Below are 22,992 nucleotides of genomic sequence, written 5' to 3'. Positions count from 1 at the left end.
CTAAAGATGTTGGATAACTATAATGGGAAGAAAACGAACTTCTACCCATACTTCCCAACAAACATAGGTCTATGATTCATATGTAATATAATGTAAAATGCAAATATGAAACTATTAGCTTTGAGAAGAAAATATAGATGATTTTTTGTGATCTTGGATTAGGCAAAGATTTCTCAGAAAACACTAACCATAAAAAAAAGATAAACTTGATTCCAAAACTTTAAAAACTTCTGTTCATCAAAATACACCATAAGAAAATGCATAGAAAAACCCCAGACTAGGAGAATAAATAATATTACACTTTTACCCAATAATGCATATGAGAAGTACAATGAAAATAATATTCCATTTTAGAGTATAATACATAAAATATTTGAATTCCAGGCATAAACTACTAATGATGAAATAAAAGGACAAATAATTGGAAAGTTATGCTTGATTATACAATCATATACAAGACCATAATAAAGATGAAAACACTTCTTAAATTAGTAAAAATATTTTAATGTGAGACATTAATTTTTCTCAGGATATTTTAAATAACATTTTAAAATGGTATTTACAAGCCAAAAAAATGCCTTTGTTTTAAGTTTATTGACTATTCTTAATAGTGCATTTTAATCAGATTGGATTGGGCCAATCAGGAATTCTATAATTGGTCTTTGGTTTGTTAGTGGCTATTCAAAGTAACTTTCAAAAAAAGGTTAAGAATACTGGGATAAAAATTAGACCATGAGCAGCTCCAAATACCATCACAAGAAACATAATCTTGAAAAATGTCCTGAAGATGTATGCTTTAGCTGCAGACAGGACAGACACCCCTATTATTGTTGAAACTGCACTTTGTAACACGGGGTAGCCTAGCAGATACAGTGCCTCAATGGCTTTTCGGTCTACCGAGGGCTCTGAACTGGAAACAAATGCATAGGAAATGTGAGCAGAAAAGTCAAAAGAAAACCCTATACAAATGACAAGATTAATCATGGATATGGAATCAAGGTTGACATTCCAGAAGGCCATAAAACCTGTGACACCCACAATCACAGAAGCAATAGCAAAAGTTACCCACAAAGAACACAGGGGATGAGGAATTAACAATAAGGAAACAATGAACATAGCTGCTGACGCAACAACCACATTTCGAACAGTGTTTTCTACTATTGCAGAATACTGATCAAAATATATGAATGCCGGGTTGTACACCATTAGGGGAACGTCACACTTCTCAGCCATGTCTCGGAACTGGAGTAACATCAGCTTCTTATTGGTTGAAGAAGAAATACCCATGGTTTGAATGAAAGCCCGGGAACAAATGATTTCCTGTGATGATGTTACATTAATATCGTATGCAAAAAGTGGAAATTCCATTAAAAAAGTGGGAATATTGCTTAGAAACGCTGTCTTATCATTTATATCTTGACGGAGGTTTTCCATATATTTTACATATTCTCGTAACCAAAACTCTGTAAGGTTTTTATCTACATACTCACTGTTTTCAAAATCTGCCAGACATTTTTCCAGTTTTTGCCTAGCATTTTTATCCCAGTAGTCAAGAGCCTCAGTAACGATAACCATAAAGCTGGGACCATAAGTAGAAAAATGGTCTTCTTCTACATTAAAATATGGTGTGATGTAGGAGTCGTCACTTGCCAAAGTTCGGAGGTCTAAACCTTCCTGCACATGGAAACACCCATATACACTAGCTATGATGTACGAGACGTATAGGAGCACTACAAAAATCTTGGACTTGGTGCTTATGAGAAAAGGACCAAAACAGTCTCTAAAGAACAGATTCATTGGATGGATGTCAGCTTTATATTCATCTTGGAGAGAATTGCAAGGGAGGCAGCAGGACTTTTTTAATGAGGAACATTTTTGGTCAGGTGTTTCTGGCTTCTTCAACCAGCGTAGACAGACTACTTCTCTTTTCCCATCCAGGGCCATAAATGCTCCAACACAGGTGATGTTATAAAAATAACAGAAGAGCAGGGTTGTTCCTGTATAGATGCAAAAGTATTGAACGGATCTGAAAGAGGTCATAATTCCTGTGTAGAAGGCCAGGACATTGGTGACAGTGGTGATGGTAATGGATACTGCCACTTTTGAATAGACATCAGACATCCGCTCGCTTATGTTATCCATGAGGCTGGTCTTCTGCCAGGCAGAAATCATGATAAACATGTCATCGACCCCAACACCTGTTAGAGAAAGAAACAGTCTTTGTACTTTTTAACATGCATTAAAAATTAACCAGATCAACTCAAACCATTTTCTTTGCCTGTCTCTCAAGGTCTCATTGATCTTGCGGAGTCTGGATACTGCTTTCTCTGACGCCTTCTCTGGTTGCCGCTGAATCCACAACACAACTCATCACTCCTTGCTCTGTAATAGCTCTGCACTTTGTACACATAGCACAGTACACTCTACTCCTAGTCATCATTCAGGGTGTTCCAATGAAGAGTCAGGAAACCTGGCTGACTGGGTATTAGGTGAAAGCAGGATTAGCCATGCATCTCTGATTCCATCAGAACATTTGAGAGACCATTTTCTCTTATAAACCATTTTACTCTAAGGCACTGAGTTAGCATCCTGTTGTTTAAAATATGAGCCGGATTTATCTGTTCTCCAGTTAGCATCTAGCTATCAATGTGGTATGATTTTAAAGGTACCCCATAGTTTGTACAAACACACACACAGATATACATACACATGTAGTTTTCTGTTAGTCTGGTTCTGACACCCGAGAACACTGTCATTCAAACTGCACTTGCCCAGGTTAAGGCATTATGTCAATAAAATGCAGGTACTCTTGAGATCAGAAATATGTACCAAAGTAAATGTTAAGAATCCTTTACATAATAAGTGAATACTAAAGTAACCAGTCTCTTCCACAGTGACGTTTCCTGATTGATTTGGAATAAAGAGACCAGGAGAACATTTGAGGACTCTGAAGTCATCACTGAAGGTTAGGAGAGGAGGACCACAGAGAAGAAAGGGGATCACCAAGGACAGCCTAAGCACGTTGCAGATAAATTTCACTTCCCTCAAGCTTCCTACCGCTTTCACTCCTGTACACCTGTTTCTGTGTGTATTGATACAAAATCAATACTTGGAACCAAGTGCTGATTGATTTTATTATCAACTTTGGAAGAGCTTCTCCATGGATTACACGGGAAGGTACTGGGAATTGCACTTTGCCTCTAATTCGGATGTTCTGTGTGTATGGTCTGGCAAAAGGCTTGCAGTGACACAGGCTTGTGTAGTCTGTCACAAACTGCATCCTGACACGCCCCCTGCAGCCAGCTTTCTGGATTTTGCTTGCATTCAGCTGGACAAAGGGCAAGAATCTGAAGTACTAAGGACCACAAATAAACTCATTGATATGCAACAGGTATTTAAAAGCCGGTTTTATTATTTATGGAACTTGGCTCAGAAACTGTCCTCACACATTTCTTGAGCTACTGAAATCACAGCCCCCCCCCAAACATGCACCCCTACACTAACATGTCTAGGTATATCCAGATAATATGAAGACGTTGATATGAAATCAGTTGTCTACACTTTAGTTGTTTATGGCTGTGGGAACATTGAGTGCTTAAGCGTGAGTGTGTGCTAGGAAGGCATACATCCAGTGCACAGTTCCTCCCCTATCTTCCCTAGGAAACCAATGATTAATTCTTCCAAGTTGCTTACCACCCAAAATAGAAACATATTTGCCTTCTTATGCTTATTATAAAATAAATCCTGAAAGTACAGGCAAATACAAAGAAAACCTTTAAACAACTGTAATTCCAGCTGTCAAGGATAATCCTTGCTAATATTTTAAGTATTATCTATCCAGAATTTGCTCTATACAAATATACATGCATATTTGTGTATCTCTCTGTTTTAAACAACTTGTTTCATAACCAGCATTTTTCATTTAACACTTTATATCTACCTCTTTTGAAAGACTGAATAGGATTCCAAAACTTTAATGTGATATGAGCAGATCAATCCCATGTTGATATAAGATTAGCTTGTTTTTTCCTATTCTAAATCACACTAAAATGAACATGTTTATTTTATTTTGTGAAAACCTGTCCAATAACTAGTACAAATTCCCAAAAGTGGAGTTGGCAGGTCAAACGTATTCCATTTTAGATTTTTAAGTCTTTTGATTTGTTGCAAAGTTATATCTTAAAAGTGTACCAATTTACAAATCTCCCTCAGCAGAATATGAGAGAGTTCACTTGCATACCACCTTCCCCAAACCTTCAATCTTGCTATAATATTCATTAATCTAATAAGAAGACAAAGTATCTCACTTTTGGTTTAACTTGCATCCCTTGATTAATCGAAAGGTCAAATATTTCTTTCTTACATTTTCAATGATTAGTATTTTGGATTCTGTGTGTGTGTGTGTGTGTGTGTGTGTGTGTATGTGTGAAACGCCTGTTCATGTCCCTGGTCTGCGTTTTTCCATTTGGGGTACCAGATTTTTCCAACTCTAAAGGCATATAATTCCATTTGATTTTCTTTTTCTCCTGATACCTCATTTTGGATCTGTAAAGTCACCTACATATCATTATTTTGCTGAATCTAACACAATACCCTTCCTTTACCCACCCCACACCCCCCCACACACAGTGTACAGCCTCACGCTTTGTTTTACTCACCTAGGATAAGAAATGGTGAATTTGCAACTATGAGCACAAATGGCACCCCTATGTACAACATCAGGCCAAAGCCGCTTACCACTGCCAAGGCAACAGAAATGACTCCAAAGACTGCAACCCACATTTTGTTTCGTACACAGTCACACCTGTAAATTTGGAGGGAAAAGTCATGGAACTTGTGGTGGTAGCTTCCATACTGAAATTCCAGCAATTCATAACATTCTTGACTCGGACACCTCTTCAGAGCCCTCTTGGACAATAATCCCCATACCTGTCTGTTGGAGAACTTTAATTTCCAGGCACTAGCCCAGACCAACTGAACAAAAAAAAAGGGCGGTGGGTGGGGGATGGGGTTGGGACAGAAAAGTTGGGAATCTGTACTTTTACCAAACTATACTGGTTGATTTTTATGCAGTAAGCCAAGCATGAATCCACTGACTGGCCTTTCAGAGCCACAAAAAGATACTAAAACATTGCAAATAGATAATTCCACTCTGATCTCCAAAGGAGTGTGAACAGAAGCAAGCAGTATGAAAGTGCCCATGTCCAGGTACCTTCTTACCCACTTATGACTCCCATTAGCCATGAACACAATCCTAAATACCTCCTGTATGTCAAAGCTGGTTTAATATATATTGTGCCTAACAAAAAGAATGAAAGCCTCCTTCTAAAAGTTTTTCATGGTTCTCCTCTGCTAAAGAAGTGTGCTCTAGAAAAGAGGGTGTGTGTGTGTGTGTGTGTGTGTGTGTGTGTGTGTGTGTGCTCAGTCAATCCAGTTGTGTCTGATGGCTTGTGACCCTATGGACTGTAGCCCACTAGGCTCCTCTGTCCATGGAAGTCTCCAAGCAGGAATAGTGGAGTAGGTTGCCATGCCTTTCCTCTAGGGGATCTTCCCCACCCAGGCATCAAACCCGTGTCTCCTGTGTCTCCTGCATTACAGGCTGATTCTTTACCGCTGAGCCACCAGGGAAGCCCAAGAAAAGCGGCTATTAATTGCAAAAAAAGAAAAAAAAAAGTAACATATACTCCATTTGGAATAATACAACTTATGTCTATTTCTTGGTTGGACCAACAAAAATGGGAATATATATATATAGCATTTTAAAAAGACTGGATTTAATACTTTAACTCCCCAACAACCACAACTTTAAAGTATTGACAACAATCTCTAGGTTTCTGTTTTACTTCATTGCCAACTGCTTCAAAACAAATGACTGACAGCTGCCTCCAGGAAATTTTAGTAGGAGAGAGAAACAGTTTGGTTTGAAGACTAGGAAAGTCAACTATGGAAATGGAGCTGCTGATTCCCAAAGAGCAAAAATATAACTAAAGACCTTATTCATGCAAGGCCACATTAAAATAACCAAACTTTCTTATTAAAACAACTATGTGTGCCTGTATTTCACTTTTTCTCAAACTGCTGGTGCTATCTGTTAAACTCAGGGCCGCAAATCAACATACATACATGCACCAAAACAAAAGTATTTTGTTTTGATTACAAAACAAAATTTGATTACAACCATTTCTTTCTTGTGGACTTCCCTAGAGCTCAGATGGTGTAGAATCTGCCTGCAATGCAAGTGATCTGGGTTCAATCCCTGGGTCAGGAAGACCCCCTGGAGAAGGAAATAGCAATCTACTCCAGTATTCTTGCCTGGAGAATCCCATGGACAGAGGCCTGGTGGGTACAGACCCTGGGGTCATGAAGAGTCGGACACGATTAAGTGACTAACACATACACACAATACTTTCTTCAAGCAACAATATTGATTTACAGGAATTTAAGATAAAAGTAACACAAATGATCCTTGAAATCAGAATGATTAACAGGATAAAGGCTACATATGACATGCTTAGCCCTATTCCCTCTTTCAGGTTTCTGAATTGTTGGTATAAATTTTTCAGAGGATGGAGGGAGTGAAGTATATTATTGGCTAGAGTGATTTGACTTCGACTAGTCGCTGTGTTGACTCTCTAAATGATCCTTATTTTAATGTTCTATAGGCAATGGAAGGAAAGATGTGAATGCAGAACACCAGTAAGTACACTTGCAGATTTTCTAGTCCCCAAGAAGGACTTTGGTTAAGCAGTTTATCAGAATGACTTGGGAGAGTCTCAGCTTTAGATTCCTGCAGTCCTGGAACACAGCTCTGCAGACTCTGATCTATAGTTTGTAGGGAAGTTGCAGAATCCATGTGTCTAAAAATTTCTTCATGTGATTCCAGTGCTCAGGCTGACTTGGGAATCACTGGCAGCAAAACGATCAATCAAGACAGCTGACGAACTACACATTAAAGAAGGCATGAGATAGGAGCTCCCTGGGGGCCTGGTGGTCAGGACTCCTCAGTGCTGTCACTGCTAGGGCCCGGGTTTGGCCAAAAAAAGGGTATAAATGGATGAAATGAAGGATAAGAGCTCTAACATATACAGAATATTAAATACTCAAACAGTAGAAATAAGTCCTTCCTTGTCAGCAATTATTTTAAATCTAAACAGATTAAACTTTCCAATCAAAAAGCAGATATTATCAGAATGGATAAAACAGCATGATTCAACTATATGCTATTTACAAGAGATTCACTTTAGATCCAAAGACATAAATAGATTGATAAGAGGACTGAAATAGATTCTCCATGTGAATAGTAACCAAAAGAGACTAAGAGTGCTTATACTGATAAGAGACAAAATAGACTATTTCAAAAACTGTTAAAAGTTTTGAGACAGAAGGAATCATATATTTATAAAAGGGCCAATGAATCAAGAAGATATAACAACTATAAACATAAATGGATCTCATAACAGAGACCCAATATATGTGAAGCAAATATTAACAGTATTATAGAGAGAAATACATAGCTCTGCAATAAAAGTTGGAAAATTCAATACCTCCCTTTCAATAATGGGTAAAACATTTAGGCAGATAATCTATAAGGAAAATGAAAACATACAAAATACCATAAAACTTATGAGATGTAGTGACATCAGTGCCCAGAGGTAAATTTATACTGCATTAAAAAAAAGAGAAAAGCTCTCAAAACACTTTGTTGATTTTAAACACCTTATGGAGCCAGAAAAAGAAGAGAAGACCTAACACCAAGCTAACAGAAGGAATCAAATAAGAACAGTGATAAATAAAATTGAGAATAGAAAAACAACAGAGAAAACCAAGAAATCCAAAAATTGGTTATCAAAAAAAAAATCAACGAAATTGAAAGACATTTATCTAGAGTTGATAAAGGGGAAAAAATACAAATAACTAAATGGGACATGAAAATGGGGACTTCACTACTGAATTTACAGAAGTAGAAAGGATTTAAGACATTACTATAAGCAACCTATGCCAAAAAACTGGATATCCGAGATAAAATACACAAATTCCTAGAAATACACAAAGACCTAAACTGACTCAAGATGAAAGTCTCAACAGAACATGTAAAAGGACTGTTCCACAGTCAAAAACCTCCCCTCACCTTCAAAATAAAGTCCAGGCTTGATGGCTTCACTGGTGAATTTTATCAAATTTGTAAAGAAGAATTAACACCAATCTTTTTCAAACCCTTCCAAAAAAACTTAAAGGAAGGGAACACTTCCTAACTCTTTTGATGAGGCCATGATTACACTGATATCAATGTCAGACTAAGATACCACAAGGAAACTACAAATAAGACCTCTTATCAATATAGACACAAAAATCCTCAACAAAATTCTAGCAAACACAATTCAATAAGCATATTAAAAGAAGTATACATCATGACCATATAGGATTTACCCCAGGAATGAAAGAGTGGTTCAACATGAGAGCATCAATCAATGTAATACAGCACACTAACAGAACAAAGGATAAAAAACCATATGAATCTCTCAAAAGGTACAGAAAAGGCACTTGACAAAACCCAATGTCTTTTCATGATAAAAACTCTCAAAAACAAGGAATGGAAGGAAAGTTCCTCAAAATTATAAAGGCAATTATGAAAACTGCACAGCTAACGTTAAACTCAATGGTGAAAAAAAGAAAGCTTTCCCTCTAAGATCAGGAACAAGATAAGGATGCCCACTTTCATCAGTGATATTCAAAGATGTACTAGAAGTGCCAATCAGAGCAATTGGGACTTTGAAATTAAAGGAATTCAAACTGGAAAGGAGGAATTTTAACTCTGTTTTCACAGATTATATGATCGTACATGTAAAAACTCCAATGAATCCAAAGGAAGCTACTAAAGTTAGTAAACGAATTCAGTAAGCTGCAAGATACAAGATAAACACACAGGATTCAGTTGTTTCTATCCATGTGCAATGAACAATCCCAAAAGGAAATTAAGAAAGTGATTTCATTTAGTGTTTAAAATAATGAAATACTTAGGAATACATTTAACCGAAGAAGTGAAAGACTGGTACATGGAAAACTACAAAACATTGGTGAAAGAAACTAAAAAAGACCTAAATTAATGGAAAGACTTTCACAGTCCATGGGGGGGAAGACTTAATATTGTCAAAATGACAATCTCGCCTAAGGTGATCTACACATTAAACACAATCTCTGTCAAAATTCCAATAGCTTTTATTCAGAAATGTAGAGGTCAATACTCAAATCCATATGGAATTACAAGGAGCCCTGGATATTCCAGAATAACCTTAAAAAGAAAAAATAAATGGATGACTGAGATTTCCAGATTTCAAAACTTATAACATAGCTACAGTATTTAAATCAGAGTGGTACTAGTATATGGACAGACATAGACCAATGGAGTAGAACTGAGCATCTAGAAATAAATCCATATATCTACAGCCCATTGATTTTTGACAAGGATGCCAAATCCAATCAACTGGGAAACAGCAGTCTTTTCAACAAAAAGCACTGGATGACTGGATTTCCACATGTACAAGAATGAAGTTGGACCCCTACTTCACATCATATACAACTATGATTAAAAATTGTAACCACCTAAATATTGCAGCTAAAACCATAAAACTCTTGAAGGAAACATACAGCAATTGCACACGACCTTACTTGTCAATGGAAGCTTAGATGTAACACCAAAAGCACAATTAGAAACAATAAAAATAAATAAGTTGAATTTCATCTAAATTAAAACCTTTGTACATTAATGGACATTATCAAGAAAGTAAAGAGATAATCTACAGAGTGAGAGAAAATATTTGCAAATTACATAACTTGATAAGGATTTAATATCCAAAACATATACTCAACAACAACAGAATTCAACAACAAAAGGACAAACAACTTCACTAAAAATGGACAAAGGTGGGAATTCCCTGGCAGTCCAGTGGTCGGAACTCCAAACTTTCACTGCCAAGGGCCTGGGCCCAAGTTCAACCCCTGGTCTGGGAAATGAGATTCTTCAAGCCTTGGGGTGCAGCCAAAGAAAGGGCAAAGGACTTGAAAAGACATTTCTCCATAAAGGATATGCGTGTGTGCTCAGTAGCTCAGTTGTCTGACTCCTTGTGACTCCCTAGCCACCAAGCTCTTCTGTTCATGAAATTTTCCAGGCAAGAATACGAGAGTGGGTTACCATTTCCTTCTCCAGGGCATCTTCCCAACACAGGGATCGAAACCAAGTGTCTTGCATTTCCTGCACCAGCAGGCAGATTCTTTACCACTGTGCTACCTGGGGAGCTCCAAAGAAGATATACAAATAACCAATAACCACATAAAAAAGATAATCATGGTTAGAATGTAGAGAAATTGGAAAACTTACACATTGCTGGTGGGATACAAAATGGTGTAGCCTCTGTGAAAAATAGTTTGGTGGTTCTTCAAAAAGCTAACCAGTGAATTATCATACAACCCAATAATTCCACTCCTAGGTATATACTGAAAAGAACTGCAAACAGGAGTTTAAACAGAGATTTGGACACCAGGTTTCACTGCAGCATTATTCACTATAGTCCAAAGGTAAAAATATTTCAAGTGCCCATCAACAGATAGGCAGATAAACAAATGTGGCACATACATAAAATGGAGCATTACTCAGCCATGCAAAGGGACTCATGCTACAACATGGACAAATGTTGACAACATTACGGTAAGTGAAATAAGTCAATCACAAAAGGACAAATACTGTATGATTCCACTTACATGAAATCTCTAGAACAGGCAAATTCATGGAAACAGAAACTAGATTAAAAATTAGCCAAGACTTGGGGGAGACAGTGGGGAGTTATTACTTAATGGTTACAGTGTTTGTTTGGGGTGATGGAAAACATTCATAAAGGGATAGTTGCGATGGTTGCGCAACACTGATAATGTAATTAATGCCACTGATCTGTACACTTAAAATGGTTTTTGAAATGACACATTTTATGTTATAAATGTTATATACACATTATATACATTAATACAATAAAATATTTTTTAGAGTTTAAAAAACTATTAAAATTGTTTTACCTGTAGCATGATACAATTGCAAATAATATGATTAGAAGGTAGGCCAAGTGAAACAAGGGGATCACTGTCATGGAAGTTGCCTCAAATTCCAGTTGCCTAGAAAGCGATGAAAAGTAGACAACCTGCCACAAAAACATATTCAGGTAAATGACTTTCAATTCTGATATTGTGTGTGAGTTACATATGATACTGAAACACTACAACTTAATAACTTAAACATTAAAATTCAGTGAAAAGTCAAAATATATGGATTATGATTTTAGAATAAAGAAGGTAATAAAGATTTGCTTCTTCCCACAAATCTCTGGCATGCTTTTCAAAGTTTCTTTCAAAAAATCTAAAGTTTAAGACTCCTGAATACACAAAATCTGAAATCTTATATAAAACTGTGAAAGCATTAATAACTATAGACTTATAACTTTTTCTAAACTTCTATTCAGTCATTGTCTTTTACTATTTTAATTGTACAAACATAATTTCAGACAGGCCTGGGTATTAAAAGACTTTTCTCAGAAGATATCTTCTCATTTTCACCAGTTTCATTCAGAGTATTAGGTTTGCCAGCCCCAAAATTACTGAGCAGCTAATATGTGCCTGGCACTACACTATAATTTACTTTTAAAATGCTCATCTTTCTCAAAAACATCATGGAACTTTCATTTAAAGTTTTGCTCTTTTATTCCAATGAACTCCAAAGTTTAGGGGGCTCCCAGAAACAGCAAAAGCTTAAACTGAAAGTAAGAATTACAGAGTAATTTGACCAGATAAACCAAACTAAACCTGAATATCAATGTCTGTACTGAACAGACCTATGCTGAGAATGTACCATTTGTGTTTTTAACCAGAACGTTACCAAGGACTTAAGATTTGTGGCATTCTTCTCCTTTTTTTAAAAGTCCTTTTACTTTATTAAAAAAATTTATTGTAGTATAGTTGATTTACAATGTTGTGTTAGCTTCATGTATATAGCAAAGTGAATCAGTTATACACATATCCACCCTTTTTTGGAATCTACTGTGGTTTTCTTCAGTGTGCTATTTTAAGAAAGCTGGATTAAGGATCAAATAGAGCAAAGCACACCTAGCTTCCAGCCAAGGACTCTATCTGATAATCTGGGAGTGCTGCTGCTATGGTCCCTGGAACAAGTCCTCTTATAACTCCCTCCCACCTTCTCCTGGCCTCCCATAAACTCCAGCCACTAGGTACCTGGATCTTCTTCAAGGTCAGACTCTCTTCAAGGCTGCTCGCCTTCGTCAGGAAGTGGATCATCCACGCCTTGCTACGTTCCTTTTCCTCTCCTTCTCCTGTCTCCAGGTAGTACTGCAGCCGCATGGCTTTGGCCTGGAGGAGTAACTGGCTTGGCCCCATACTCTCGCCCAAGACAGTTCCTCCCAGGATGTTGGCCAGGGAGACGATCTGACCGGCTAGGCTGTAGATGGGGAAGGTGATGGTTCTCAGGTTGAGGCCCTTGTTCCTTTTCCAGGCGAACAAGAGTGGGTTGGGGGGGACACAGGAGCCCTGGTTCTTGGCGCACACCTCGCCGTAGGGGATCTGGGTTCCGTTGTCCTGGGTCACAGTCAGAGCCTGCACCGTGTCGTCCACCTTGCTGATTTCCTCTAGGATGTCCGGCTCCAGCAGGGTCTCGAAGTTGGAGACCACGAGGATGGAGGCGTAAGGGACCTCGGCGCTCTTCCTGGAGATAGAGAAGACGAGAGAGTCGTTGGCGGTGAAATGTCCCTGCACGAAGCGCCGCTCTGCCTTGGCGGGGCTCCCGATCGGGGTGTACTCCTCCTCCAGGTCTTCTTCTCCATCCCGGGGCAGGTACATCAGGCCGGTGCCCAGGATGGCCGTTAGCGCCACGGGCAGCAGCAGAAAGATCCAGGGGTGCGCGCCCACCTTCCTGCCCAGCCGCCTGAAGGCCCGCGACAGCGGTGCCTCCAGGCAGTTGGTGTGGCAGCGGGGCCGCGGGGTCCAAAGGTTCTCAGACTGAGAGGCCGGCGGGGGCGGCGGAGCCTCGGGCCCCGGAGGGGGCTCTGCGCTCCGCCCTGCCGCCAGGCTGCGCTCGGGCTCCCAGTCCTGACCCGCAGCTGAGGGCGGCTCTGGCTCCGGGCCAGGCCCTGCTGGCTGCCCGCTCTCTCTCTCTGGCCTCGGCCCCTGGGCCTCGGACCCAGGCTCTTGTTCCGCCTTCCGCTCTGGCTCTGGCTCCGGCGCAACCTTCGAGGGATTAAGGCTCATTTCCAGGAAGGAAAGCCCACGTTCTCAGCACGGCAGATCAGAAAGGAGCTGCCGGGCGGCGCCCCCTCTCCACCCACGAACGGTTTCCTGAAGTTCCAGTGTGTCTGTTTGACCCCGGGCTGCTCGCGCCGCCAATGCTGGAGCTTCGTTGGCGGTCACGTGGTTCAGTTGAGGTCAGTTCAGTCGCTCAGTCGCGTCCGACTCTGTGTGACCCCACGGACTGCGGCACACCAGGCCTCCCTGTCCGTTACCAACTCCCGGAGCTTACTCAAACTCGTGTCCATTGAATCCGTGATGCCATCCAACCATCTCATCCTCTGTCATCCCCTTCTCCTGCCTTCAGTCTTTCCCAGAATCAAATGAGTCAGCTCTTCACATCAGGTGGCCAAAGTATTGGAGTTCAGCTTCAGCATCAGTCCTTCCAATGGATAGTCAGGACTGATTTCCTTTAGGATGGACTGGTTAGATCTCCTTGCAGTCCAAGGGACTCTCAAGAGTCTTCTCCAACACCACAGTTCAAAAGCCTCGATTCTTCGGCACTCAGCTTTCTTTATAGTCCAACTCTCACATCCATACACGACTACTGGAAAAACCATAGCTTTGACTAGACGGACTTTTGTTGGCAAAGTTATGTCTCTGCTTTTTAATATGCTGTCTAGGTTGGTCATAGCTTTCCTTCCAAGGAGCAAGTGTCTTTTAATTTCATGGCTGCAGTCACCATCTGCAGTGATTTTGGAGCCCCCCAAAATAAAGTCTCTCACTGTTTCCATTGTTTCCCCATCTATTTGCCATGTAGTGTTGGGACCGGATTCCATGCTCTAACTAGCCCCAAATTTGTCCCTGGTGCCTGTCCTCTCAGGGTTTAGTTAATACAAGACACACTTCTTAAAGGCGAATGAAATGAGTGTTTACATGACTCAGAACTGACTGGGAGAATTTGACTTGTTCAGGGACACACACTCACACACACACACTGACACACACACACCCGCACACTAAAGGCACAGATTTCCCCTGTGTTATAAGGGGCAGATTTTACCTTTGAGGGGATCATCCAGAAACATGTTTCTCAGGTAAGGCTTTGGTGAACCTGGTGCAGCTCATTTAGTTATTTTTATTCTTTACAGACATATTGTTCTCCTGGTAAAAAGTTACAAGTAGATTCATAAAATAAAAAGTGGGGCTAGAAGAACCCAAACCCAGTCCTGAAACTTCCTTCTATCATGTTCCTCTTCTTAATGGAAGTGTTAAAAAGTGGGAGTTTATCCTTACAAACCATTTTCTTTGCATTTGCAAGCATATCCAGATATATGTAAATATATCATTTTCACAAATGAAAGTGAAAGTGAAGTCACTCAGTTGTGTCCCACTCATTGTGAACCCATGGACTGTAGCCTACCAGGCTCCCCTGTCCATGGAATTCCGCAGGCAAGAATACTGGAGTGGGTTGCGATTTCCTTCTCCAGGGAATCTTTCCATCCCAGGGATCGAAACCCAGGTCTCCCACATTATAGGCAGATGCTTTTACTGTCTGAGCCACTAGGGAAGTCCATTTTCATAAATATTATTGCACTATCTGTATGCGAGACCTGGGTTCTATCCCTGGGTTGGGAAGACCCCCTGAAGAAGGGAAAGGCTATCTACTCCAGTATTCTGGCCTGGGGAATTCTATGGACTGTATAGTCCATGGGGTGGCAAAGAATCAGACAGGACTGAGTGAAAAAGAAAAAAAAGAAAAATAAAATGTGTATGCAGATTACATTTTTCACCAAATACGTCAAAGGATCTTAACATGTGACTGTATGTAGATTTATCTTATTCTTTGGAATTGTTTTATAGTTTTCCATTTTGTATGGCTGGAACATAAATTAGCTATAATGCTATTGATAGATCTGTAGGTTGTTTAGAATGTTTTGCTGATACGAACAGTGCTAAGTGAACAAATGTCTTTTTCTTAAAGCATAAGAAATGCATCTGTGAGGTGATTTTGTAGAAGGGGATTTACTGGACCAAAGGATATCCCATTTAAAATTTCTCAGTTATTGATAAAATCCATAGAAGTTGAACTTTCCCAATGGGTAAAGAATCTGCTTGCAATGCAGGAGACACAGGAGATGTGGGTTTGATCCCTGGGTGGGGAAGATTCCCTGGAGAAGGAAATGGCAACCCACTCTAGTATCCTTGCCTGGAAAATTCTGTGGATGGAGCAGCCTGGCAGGCTACAGTCCATAGGGTCGCAAAGAGTCGGATATCACTGAGTGACTTCATTCAGTCGCTCATAGAAGTTGTATCAATTTACACCCTCATAAGCAGTGTATGCAGTTCTTTTTTTGGTCACAGCCCACCCCAGAATGTCATTAAAGTGTTTGATTTGTGCCATTGGTATCTTATTTTGATTTTACTTTTTTAATTTGTTGTTTAGACTCACCATAGTTCCTCTTTGGGTGAATTGTCATCTTATACCTTTTCCTGGCTTGCCTTTTGGACTATTCAAATTTTCTTCTTTACTATAGAAATTATTCATGTACTAAGGAAATAATCACTTGTTCCTGTATTTTGAGTGATGAATATCCCCTTACCCTGTTCTCCCACTGTCATTTGCTGGTTACCATGCCTTTTGTTTGTAGTTGAATTAACTTAATTTTTTAAATGAATTCTGGATTTTGTTGCTGTAAGGCGATTGCAGAGAAAAAGAGAGCAAGCCAGGTAATCAGGCAAGAAAAGGGAAATTTATTAGAGGGGAAAGAGAGGGTGATTGGCCCTTAAGGAGAACCAGTGTCCTCCCTTTCTGACGGAGTCCTTCTTATACCACACCAATGAACTCTGAAGGGATGGTCATGTAGCTGGAGCTCTGGAATCTGGTGGTTCCACAGCTTTGAGAAGATAGGCACCAGTGATATAACAGGATGCCATTTGGGCAATTTGGTCAGTCTTACAGATCACTGTGATTTTATTCTTCGTTTGTGAAGTCAACATAATGAACCATGTTATCAATGAGACCCCATTTGGGCCCTATCAGTTGCATAATAGACAGTTGTTTCCCTTGACCTAGAGCTTCCCTTGTGACTCAGCTGGTAAAGAATCTGTCTGCAATGTGGGAGACCTGGATTTGATCCATGGGTTGGGCAGATCCCCTGGAGAAGGGAAAGGGTACCCACTCCAGTATTCTGGCCTGGAGAATTCATGGACTATATAGTCCAAGGAGTCGCAAAGAGACACGACTGAGCAACTTTCACTTGCAGCACTTATAATCTACTTTAAAATTTACATATATTCCTTTTTTTAATTGTTGAAGTATAGTTGATTTATAGTTGTCTTAATTTCTGGTGTACAGCAAACTGATTCAGCTATACATATAAGTATACTTTTATTTTTTAAGGTGGCCAAACATTTTATTCAGGCTACTGCAGTAGCAGAGAGACTTCAGTATTTGCTGAGCTCAACTTTGCTGTAACCAAAGATGGGAGTGAGAGGGTAACAGGCAGGAAGACTAGGGGTCTCCAAATGGAGGAAATAGGCTCCAAGTGGCAGACATTTTTTATCTCTCTTAAATGGAAGGAGGAAACAAACTACAAGTGTCAGACTTTTTTCCTTCTCTTTACAAATTTAAAAGAAGTCTTCTTCTAAAATTCAGTGTCACCATGACTACATCTGGTTCCACCTGAACTTAACTTTTCTCAAACCTGAAGCTAACCAATTCATTTTTCTTATGGAAATGCTTTTCTTAAGCTATGTTAATGAACTATGTATTTACCCTAGACTGTCTTTCTTCAAGTTGGTTCTGCCTAAGACTCAGAACCCACTTGACAAACCAGTATGTTTTACTGATGCAAATGTTCTCTTAGGTTATGTTAATGAGACTATGTCTTTGCTTGGAATCCTGCCTTTCTTCAAGATTCATGTCAATTGTTATATGGCCTGGGACAACTCACCTTGTGCCAGTGTTATCTCAAAATGCATGTTGTGGGTAAGGGGCCTGGTGCCATGCTGAGTTTTGAGACATCTCTTTTCTCTAATTAGCAGCCTGCTGGTAGGAGTATAACATACTGCTGAAGGCTAGCACGGGGGCACTCTTTCTGCCCCCTTCTGACGTCTATGTCAGAAGCTGCGACGGACCATGCAGAGGTGTGGCTAGAGGAGCTACCCCTCACCCAAGGTCAGGGGTGGCGACCGAGAGCAACAGGCTGCGATGGCGCAGGAGTGGCTGAGAGGAGCTATCCCACGTCCAAGGTCAGGGGTGGCGGCCGAGAGGAGCTACCACATGTCCGAGGTCAGGGGCGGTGGCCGAGAGGAGCAACCCCACATCCAAGGAGTGGCAGCTGTGTGGGCGCAGGAGGGCCAAGAGGAGCTACTCCACGTTCAAGGTCAGGAGGGGCGGCTGTGAGGAGATGCCCCTCGTCCAAGGTAAGGAGCAGCGGCTGCGCTTTGCTGGAGCAGCCGTGAAGAGATACCCCAAGTCCAAGGTAAGAGAAACCCAAGTAAGGCGGTAGGTGTTGCGAGAGGGCATCAGAGGGCAGACACACTAAAACTATAACCACAGAAAACTAGCCAATCTGATCACAGGACCAGAGTCGTGTCTAACTCAATGAAACTAAGCCATGCCGTGTGGGGCCACCCAAGATGGTCGGGTCATGGCGGAGAGGTCTGACAGAATGTGGTCCACCGGAGAAGGGAATGGCAAACCACTTCAGTATTCTTGCCTTGAGAACCCCACGAACAGTATGAAAAGGCAAAATGGTAGGATACTGAAAGAGGAACTCCCTAGGGCGGTAGGTGCCCAATATGCTACTGGAGATCAGTGGAGAAATAACTCCAGAAAGAATGAAGGGATAGAGCCAAAGCAAAAACAACACCCAGTTGTGGATGTAACTGGTGATAGAAGCAAGGTCTGATGCTGTAAAGAGCAATATTGCATAGGAACGTGGAATGTTAGGTCCATGAATCAAGGCAAATTAGAAATGGTCAAACAGGAGATGGCAAGAGTGAACATCGACATTCTAGGAATCAGTGAACTAAAATGGACTGGAATGGGTGAATTTAATTCAGATGACCATTATATCTACTACTGTGGGCAGGAATCCCTTAGAAGAAATGGAGTAGCCATCATGGTCAACAAAAGAGTCTGAAATGAAGTACTTAGATGCAATCTCAAAAACGACAGAATGATCTCTGTTTGTTTCCAAGGCAAACCATTCAGTATCATGGTAATCCAAGCCTATGCCCCAACCAGTAATGCTGAAGAAGCTGAAGTTGGATGGTTCTATGAAGACCTACAAGACCTTTTAGAACTAATACCCAAAATAGATGTCCTTTTCATTATAGGGGACTGGAATTCAAAAGTAGGAAGTTAAGAAACACCTGGAGTAATAGGCAAATTTGGCCTGGGAGTGTGGAATGAAGCAGGGCAAAGGCTAATAGAGTTTTGCCAAGAGAACGCACTGGTCGTAGCAAACACTCTCTTCCAACAACATAAGAGAAGACTCTACATGTGGACACCCCCAGATGGCCGACACCAAAATCAGATTGATTATTGCCGGGGTCCAGCCCCAGCAGGATCCAGGGGTACCCTCAGGATGAACGGCGTTGGCGAGTGAGAGAGAGAGAGAGAGACCAGACTGGGGAGTGTGCAGCAGGGTCTGGCCTGCGCTTTATTTTTTTTTACCGTAGCCTTTATACCCTAAGTTAGTACATTTCTAAGGGGAAGATAAGCACACAGACTTAGTTTAACATTACATCAGCTTGTCCTTCACGAAACCAGGTGTGCTCTGCACACCTTTTTGTTTATGAGAGTCTTTTCCCATAGATTTTTTGTACATTATCTTCTGGCCTTGAGCTTAGCAGAAAACAGAAAAGTGGCAGTCTCATGGTACAGCAGGTTACAACATAGTAGAAGTACAATCCTGTTAACACAAAGGTCAGTCTTTTTGCAGAAGTTCTCAGCTAAATTTATCTAAAAAGTTTAGTACACAAAGACTCTGCCGCTCAGGTGAGGCAGCCTCTGTTTTAGCACTCTTGGTTAAAATTAACAATTATCTTATTGTTTTTGCACTAGGGCTAAACTCTTATTTTTCTAAATCCTTAACTATAACCACTTTTAGAATAGTATTTTTGTGTTCTCTAATAGGGCTTCCTCACCTCCCAAAGGGTTCTGTGCCTATTAGGGCCTTTTTTATGGTTAATCTCTATGTATGATATCTTTTGGCCTTCAGGCCTGTTGACATTTTATGAATTGCACCTGGTGTAACTTTAAGCAACTTCAGTAGCCGACCCTGTCTTTCTGGTGGTTAATCTATTTTCTTTCTGTTAGGTATCATCTCCATGGGAACTAGATAGGATTGCATTTTTACAGAACAGAAACACGAAGGATTGCAAAAACAGCAGATATAGCACAAAACAGGCTCTTAGTCTAAAAGTTAATTACCTGCAAGAAGTCACCAGCTAATCTCTATCTAAAGTATTTTCTATTAGGCACATTTTGTGGCTATTTTATTTGTGGAGCCTTTCTTACCCGGCAGAGGGACCTATGCTTAATGGTTTCTTTTGTTAGCATACTGTGCTTAGGATGCTTAGAACAATCATGAGCATTCTTTGCAATAGGAGCACACATATGCCAAACAAGCCAGAGTGCCAGCAAAAGGGTTTGAATTGAAGCATTTCCTTCATCTTTGGCCCCATCATAGGGTACCAGCGTCTAGGAGATTTATTAATTAGGGTTTTAAGTTGGCCTTCATTCAATGAAAGAGGAGCAGGAGAACTCTTGGCAGGCAACACAAGAATCTGCAGCAGTGGGAACAAGAACAACAGCAGTAAAAGGGGGGAGGATACAGGGTGGGGTAGAGGCCGGGGCCAACCTGGAGGGTCCCTTGTATCCTGAACGGCCTTGCGTGTCAGGTCTTTTCCTCATGACCTCTTCATGGGTGGGATCTCCCACAACGGCTCCCGGCAGATTATATTGTTTGCAGCCAAAGATGGAGAAGCTCTATACAGTCAGCAAAAACAAGACCAGGAGCAGACTGTGGCTCAGATCATGAACTCCTTATTGCCAAATTCAGACTTTAATTGAAGAAAGTAGGGAAAACCACTAGACCATTCAGGTATGACCTAAATCAGATCCCTTATGATTATACAGTGGAAGTGAGAAATAGATTTAAGGGACTAGATCTGATAGACAGAGTGCCTGATGAACTATGGATGGAGGTTCGTGACACTGTACAGGAGACAGGGATCAAGACCATCCCCATGGAAAAGAAATGCAAAAAAGCAAAATGACTGTCTGAAGAGGCCTTACAAATAGCTGTGAAAAAAGGGAAGCAAAAAGCAAAGGAGAAAAGGAAAGATATTCCCATTTGAATGCAGATTTCTAAAGAATAGCAAGGAGAGATAAGAAAGCCTTCCTCAGTAATCAATGCGAAGAAATAGAGGAAAACAGCAGAATGGGAAAGACTAGAGATCTCTTCAAGAAAATTAGAGATACCAAGGGAACATTTCGTGCAAAGATGGGCTCGATAAAGGACAGAAATGGTATGGATCTAACAGAAGCAGAAGATATTAAGAAGAAGTGGCAAGAATACACAGAAGAACTGTGCAAAAAAGATCTTCACAACCCAGATAATCACGATGGTGTGATCACTCACCTAGAGCCAGACATCCTGGAATGTGAAGTCAAGTGGGCCTTAGAAAGCATCACTACGAACAAAGCTAGTGGAAGTGACGGAATTCCAGTTGAGCTATTTCAAATCCTGAAAGATGATGCTGTGAAAGTACTGCACTCAATATGCCAGCAAATTTGGAGAACTCAGCAGTGGCCACAGGACTGGAAAAGGTCAGTTTTCATTCCAATCCCAAAGAAAGGCAATCCCAAAGAATGCTCAAACTACCACACAATTGCACTCATCTCACACGCTAGTAAAGTAATGCTCAAGATTCTCCAAGCCAGGCTTCAGAAATACGTGAACCATGAGCTTCCAGATGTTCAAGCTGGTTTTAGAAAAGGCAGAGGAACCAGAGATCAAATTGCCAACATCCACTGGATCAAGGAAAAAGCAAGAGAGTTCCAGAAAAACATCTATTACTGCTTTATTGACTATGCCAAAGCCTTTGACTGTGTGGATCACAACAAACTGTGGAAAATTCTGAAAGAAATGGGAATACCAGCCCACCTGACCTGCCTCCTGAGAAATCTGTATGCAGGTCAGGAAGCAACAGTTAGAACTGGACATGGAACAACAGACTGGTTCCAAATAGGAAAAGGAGTATGTCAAGGCTGTATATTGTCACCCTGCTTATTTAACTTATATACAGAGTACATCATGAGAAACGCTGGGCTAGAAGAAGCACAAGCTGGAATCAAGATTGCTGGGAGAAATATCAGTATGCAGATGACACCACCCTTATGGCAGAAAGTGAAGAGGGAAGAGGAACTAAAAAGCCTCTTGATTAAAGTGAAAGTGAAAGAAGAGAGTGAAAAAGTTGGCTTAAAGCTCAACATTCAGAAAACTAAGATCATGGCATTTGGTCCCATCAATTCATGGGAAATAGATGGGGAAACAGTGGAAACAGGAGACTTTAGTTTTTTGGACTCCAAAATCACTGCAGATGGTGATTGCAGCCACGAATTTAAATTTTAATTTATACCTTTGATGAGTCACAAAGATGGAACTATACAGTGTTAGAAAATACTAAGCCTGGATCAGCCTATTGTGATAATATAGAAAGATGTTCTCAGTGAGCAGTCAAGAGAACTGTATACCTGGATACTTGTTTCTATAGGTCCCATGTAAGCTTGTCATTAAACTTGCCACATCAATTTGGAGCTATATCTTTGTATCTTAAAACTAATTTGCATTCATTTCTGTGAAGTACAAAGGTCACTAATGTGGGAGACGTTTATCCTTCTTGAAGAAACAACCAATCAAATAATACTTAGCCAACCAAGAGTTAAAAAGGAATGCATGAAAAAGTCATAAGATGAAAAGACTGGTATTTGTTATCCATTTCTAGATATGTATCCTATATTTGAACAAAAATGAAAGCATGAAGATGTTTAGCAAAAAGTTATGTAAAATAAGGAGACTGAGCAATCCCACTTCTGAGTATTTACCCAAGAGAAATGAAAAGTTCTGTTCACACAAAACCCATATGTGAATGTTTATGGCATTCGTGTTTATAATTGCTAAAAGCTGGAAACAACCCAAACATCCAGCTGGTATATAGGTAAATAAACTCTGTGATACACACAGTGGAATACTGTTCAGCAATTATGGAATGAAATACGGGTACACACATCAACATGAATGGATTTCACATGTATTATTTTAAGTGACAGGAGTCAGTCTCAAAAGACTATGAACTGTATGATTCCATTTACAGGGCAAGGCAATATTAATGGGCACAGAAAACAAGTCAGTAGTTCCCAAGGGCTGCGCGTGGAGAGAAGTTGGCTACAAGGGGCAACCTGAGGGCATTTATGGGATGATGGATCTGTTTCACACGTTGATTGTGGTAGTGCTTGCACAACTGTATGGGTTTGTTAAATCTCATGGAATTGAACACCCCTCAAAAATTTTAGTGTATGTAAAATTTAAAAGTAGAGAAAATGAAGAGACAGCACAGGTGCCCACAAAAGGTAATGTCTGTGTATGTGTGTGTGTATTAGTTGCTCAGTCTTGCTGACTCTTTGCAATCCCATGGACG

General features: G+C 40.4%; 1 protein-coding gene across 1 annotated transcript; it reads right to left on the bottom strand.

The window, feature by feature from the left end:
- Window positions 1–693: 693 nt before the first annotated feature.
- LOC122452284 (patched domain-containing protein 3-like) lies at window positions 694–13,299 on the bottom strand. Its single transcript, XM_043485788.1, has 4 exons — window positions 12,271–13,299; window positions 11,065–11,186; window positions 4,659–4,804; window positions 694–2,198 (listed from the first exon to the last, which is right to left on the bottom strand). Exons 1-4 carry the CDS (start codon window positions 13,297–13,299, stop codon window positions 694–696), a joined length of 2,802 nt encoding a protein of 933 aa, XP_043341723.1.
- Between the last annotated feature and the right edge of the window lie 9,693 nt (window positions 13,300–22,992).

The sequence above is a fragment of the Cervus canadensis genome, chromosome 13, assembly GCF_019320065.1.
Source record: "Cervus canadensis isolate Bull #8, Minnesota chromosome 13, ASM1932006v1, whole genome shotgun sequence".
NCBI classification, from domain to species: domain Eukaryota; kingdom Metazoa; phylum Chordata; class Mammalia; order Artiodactyla; family Cervidae; genus Cervus; species Cervus canadensis.
This window is presented reverse-complemented; position numbering and strand designations above follow the sequence as displayed.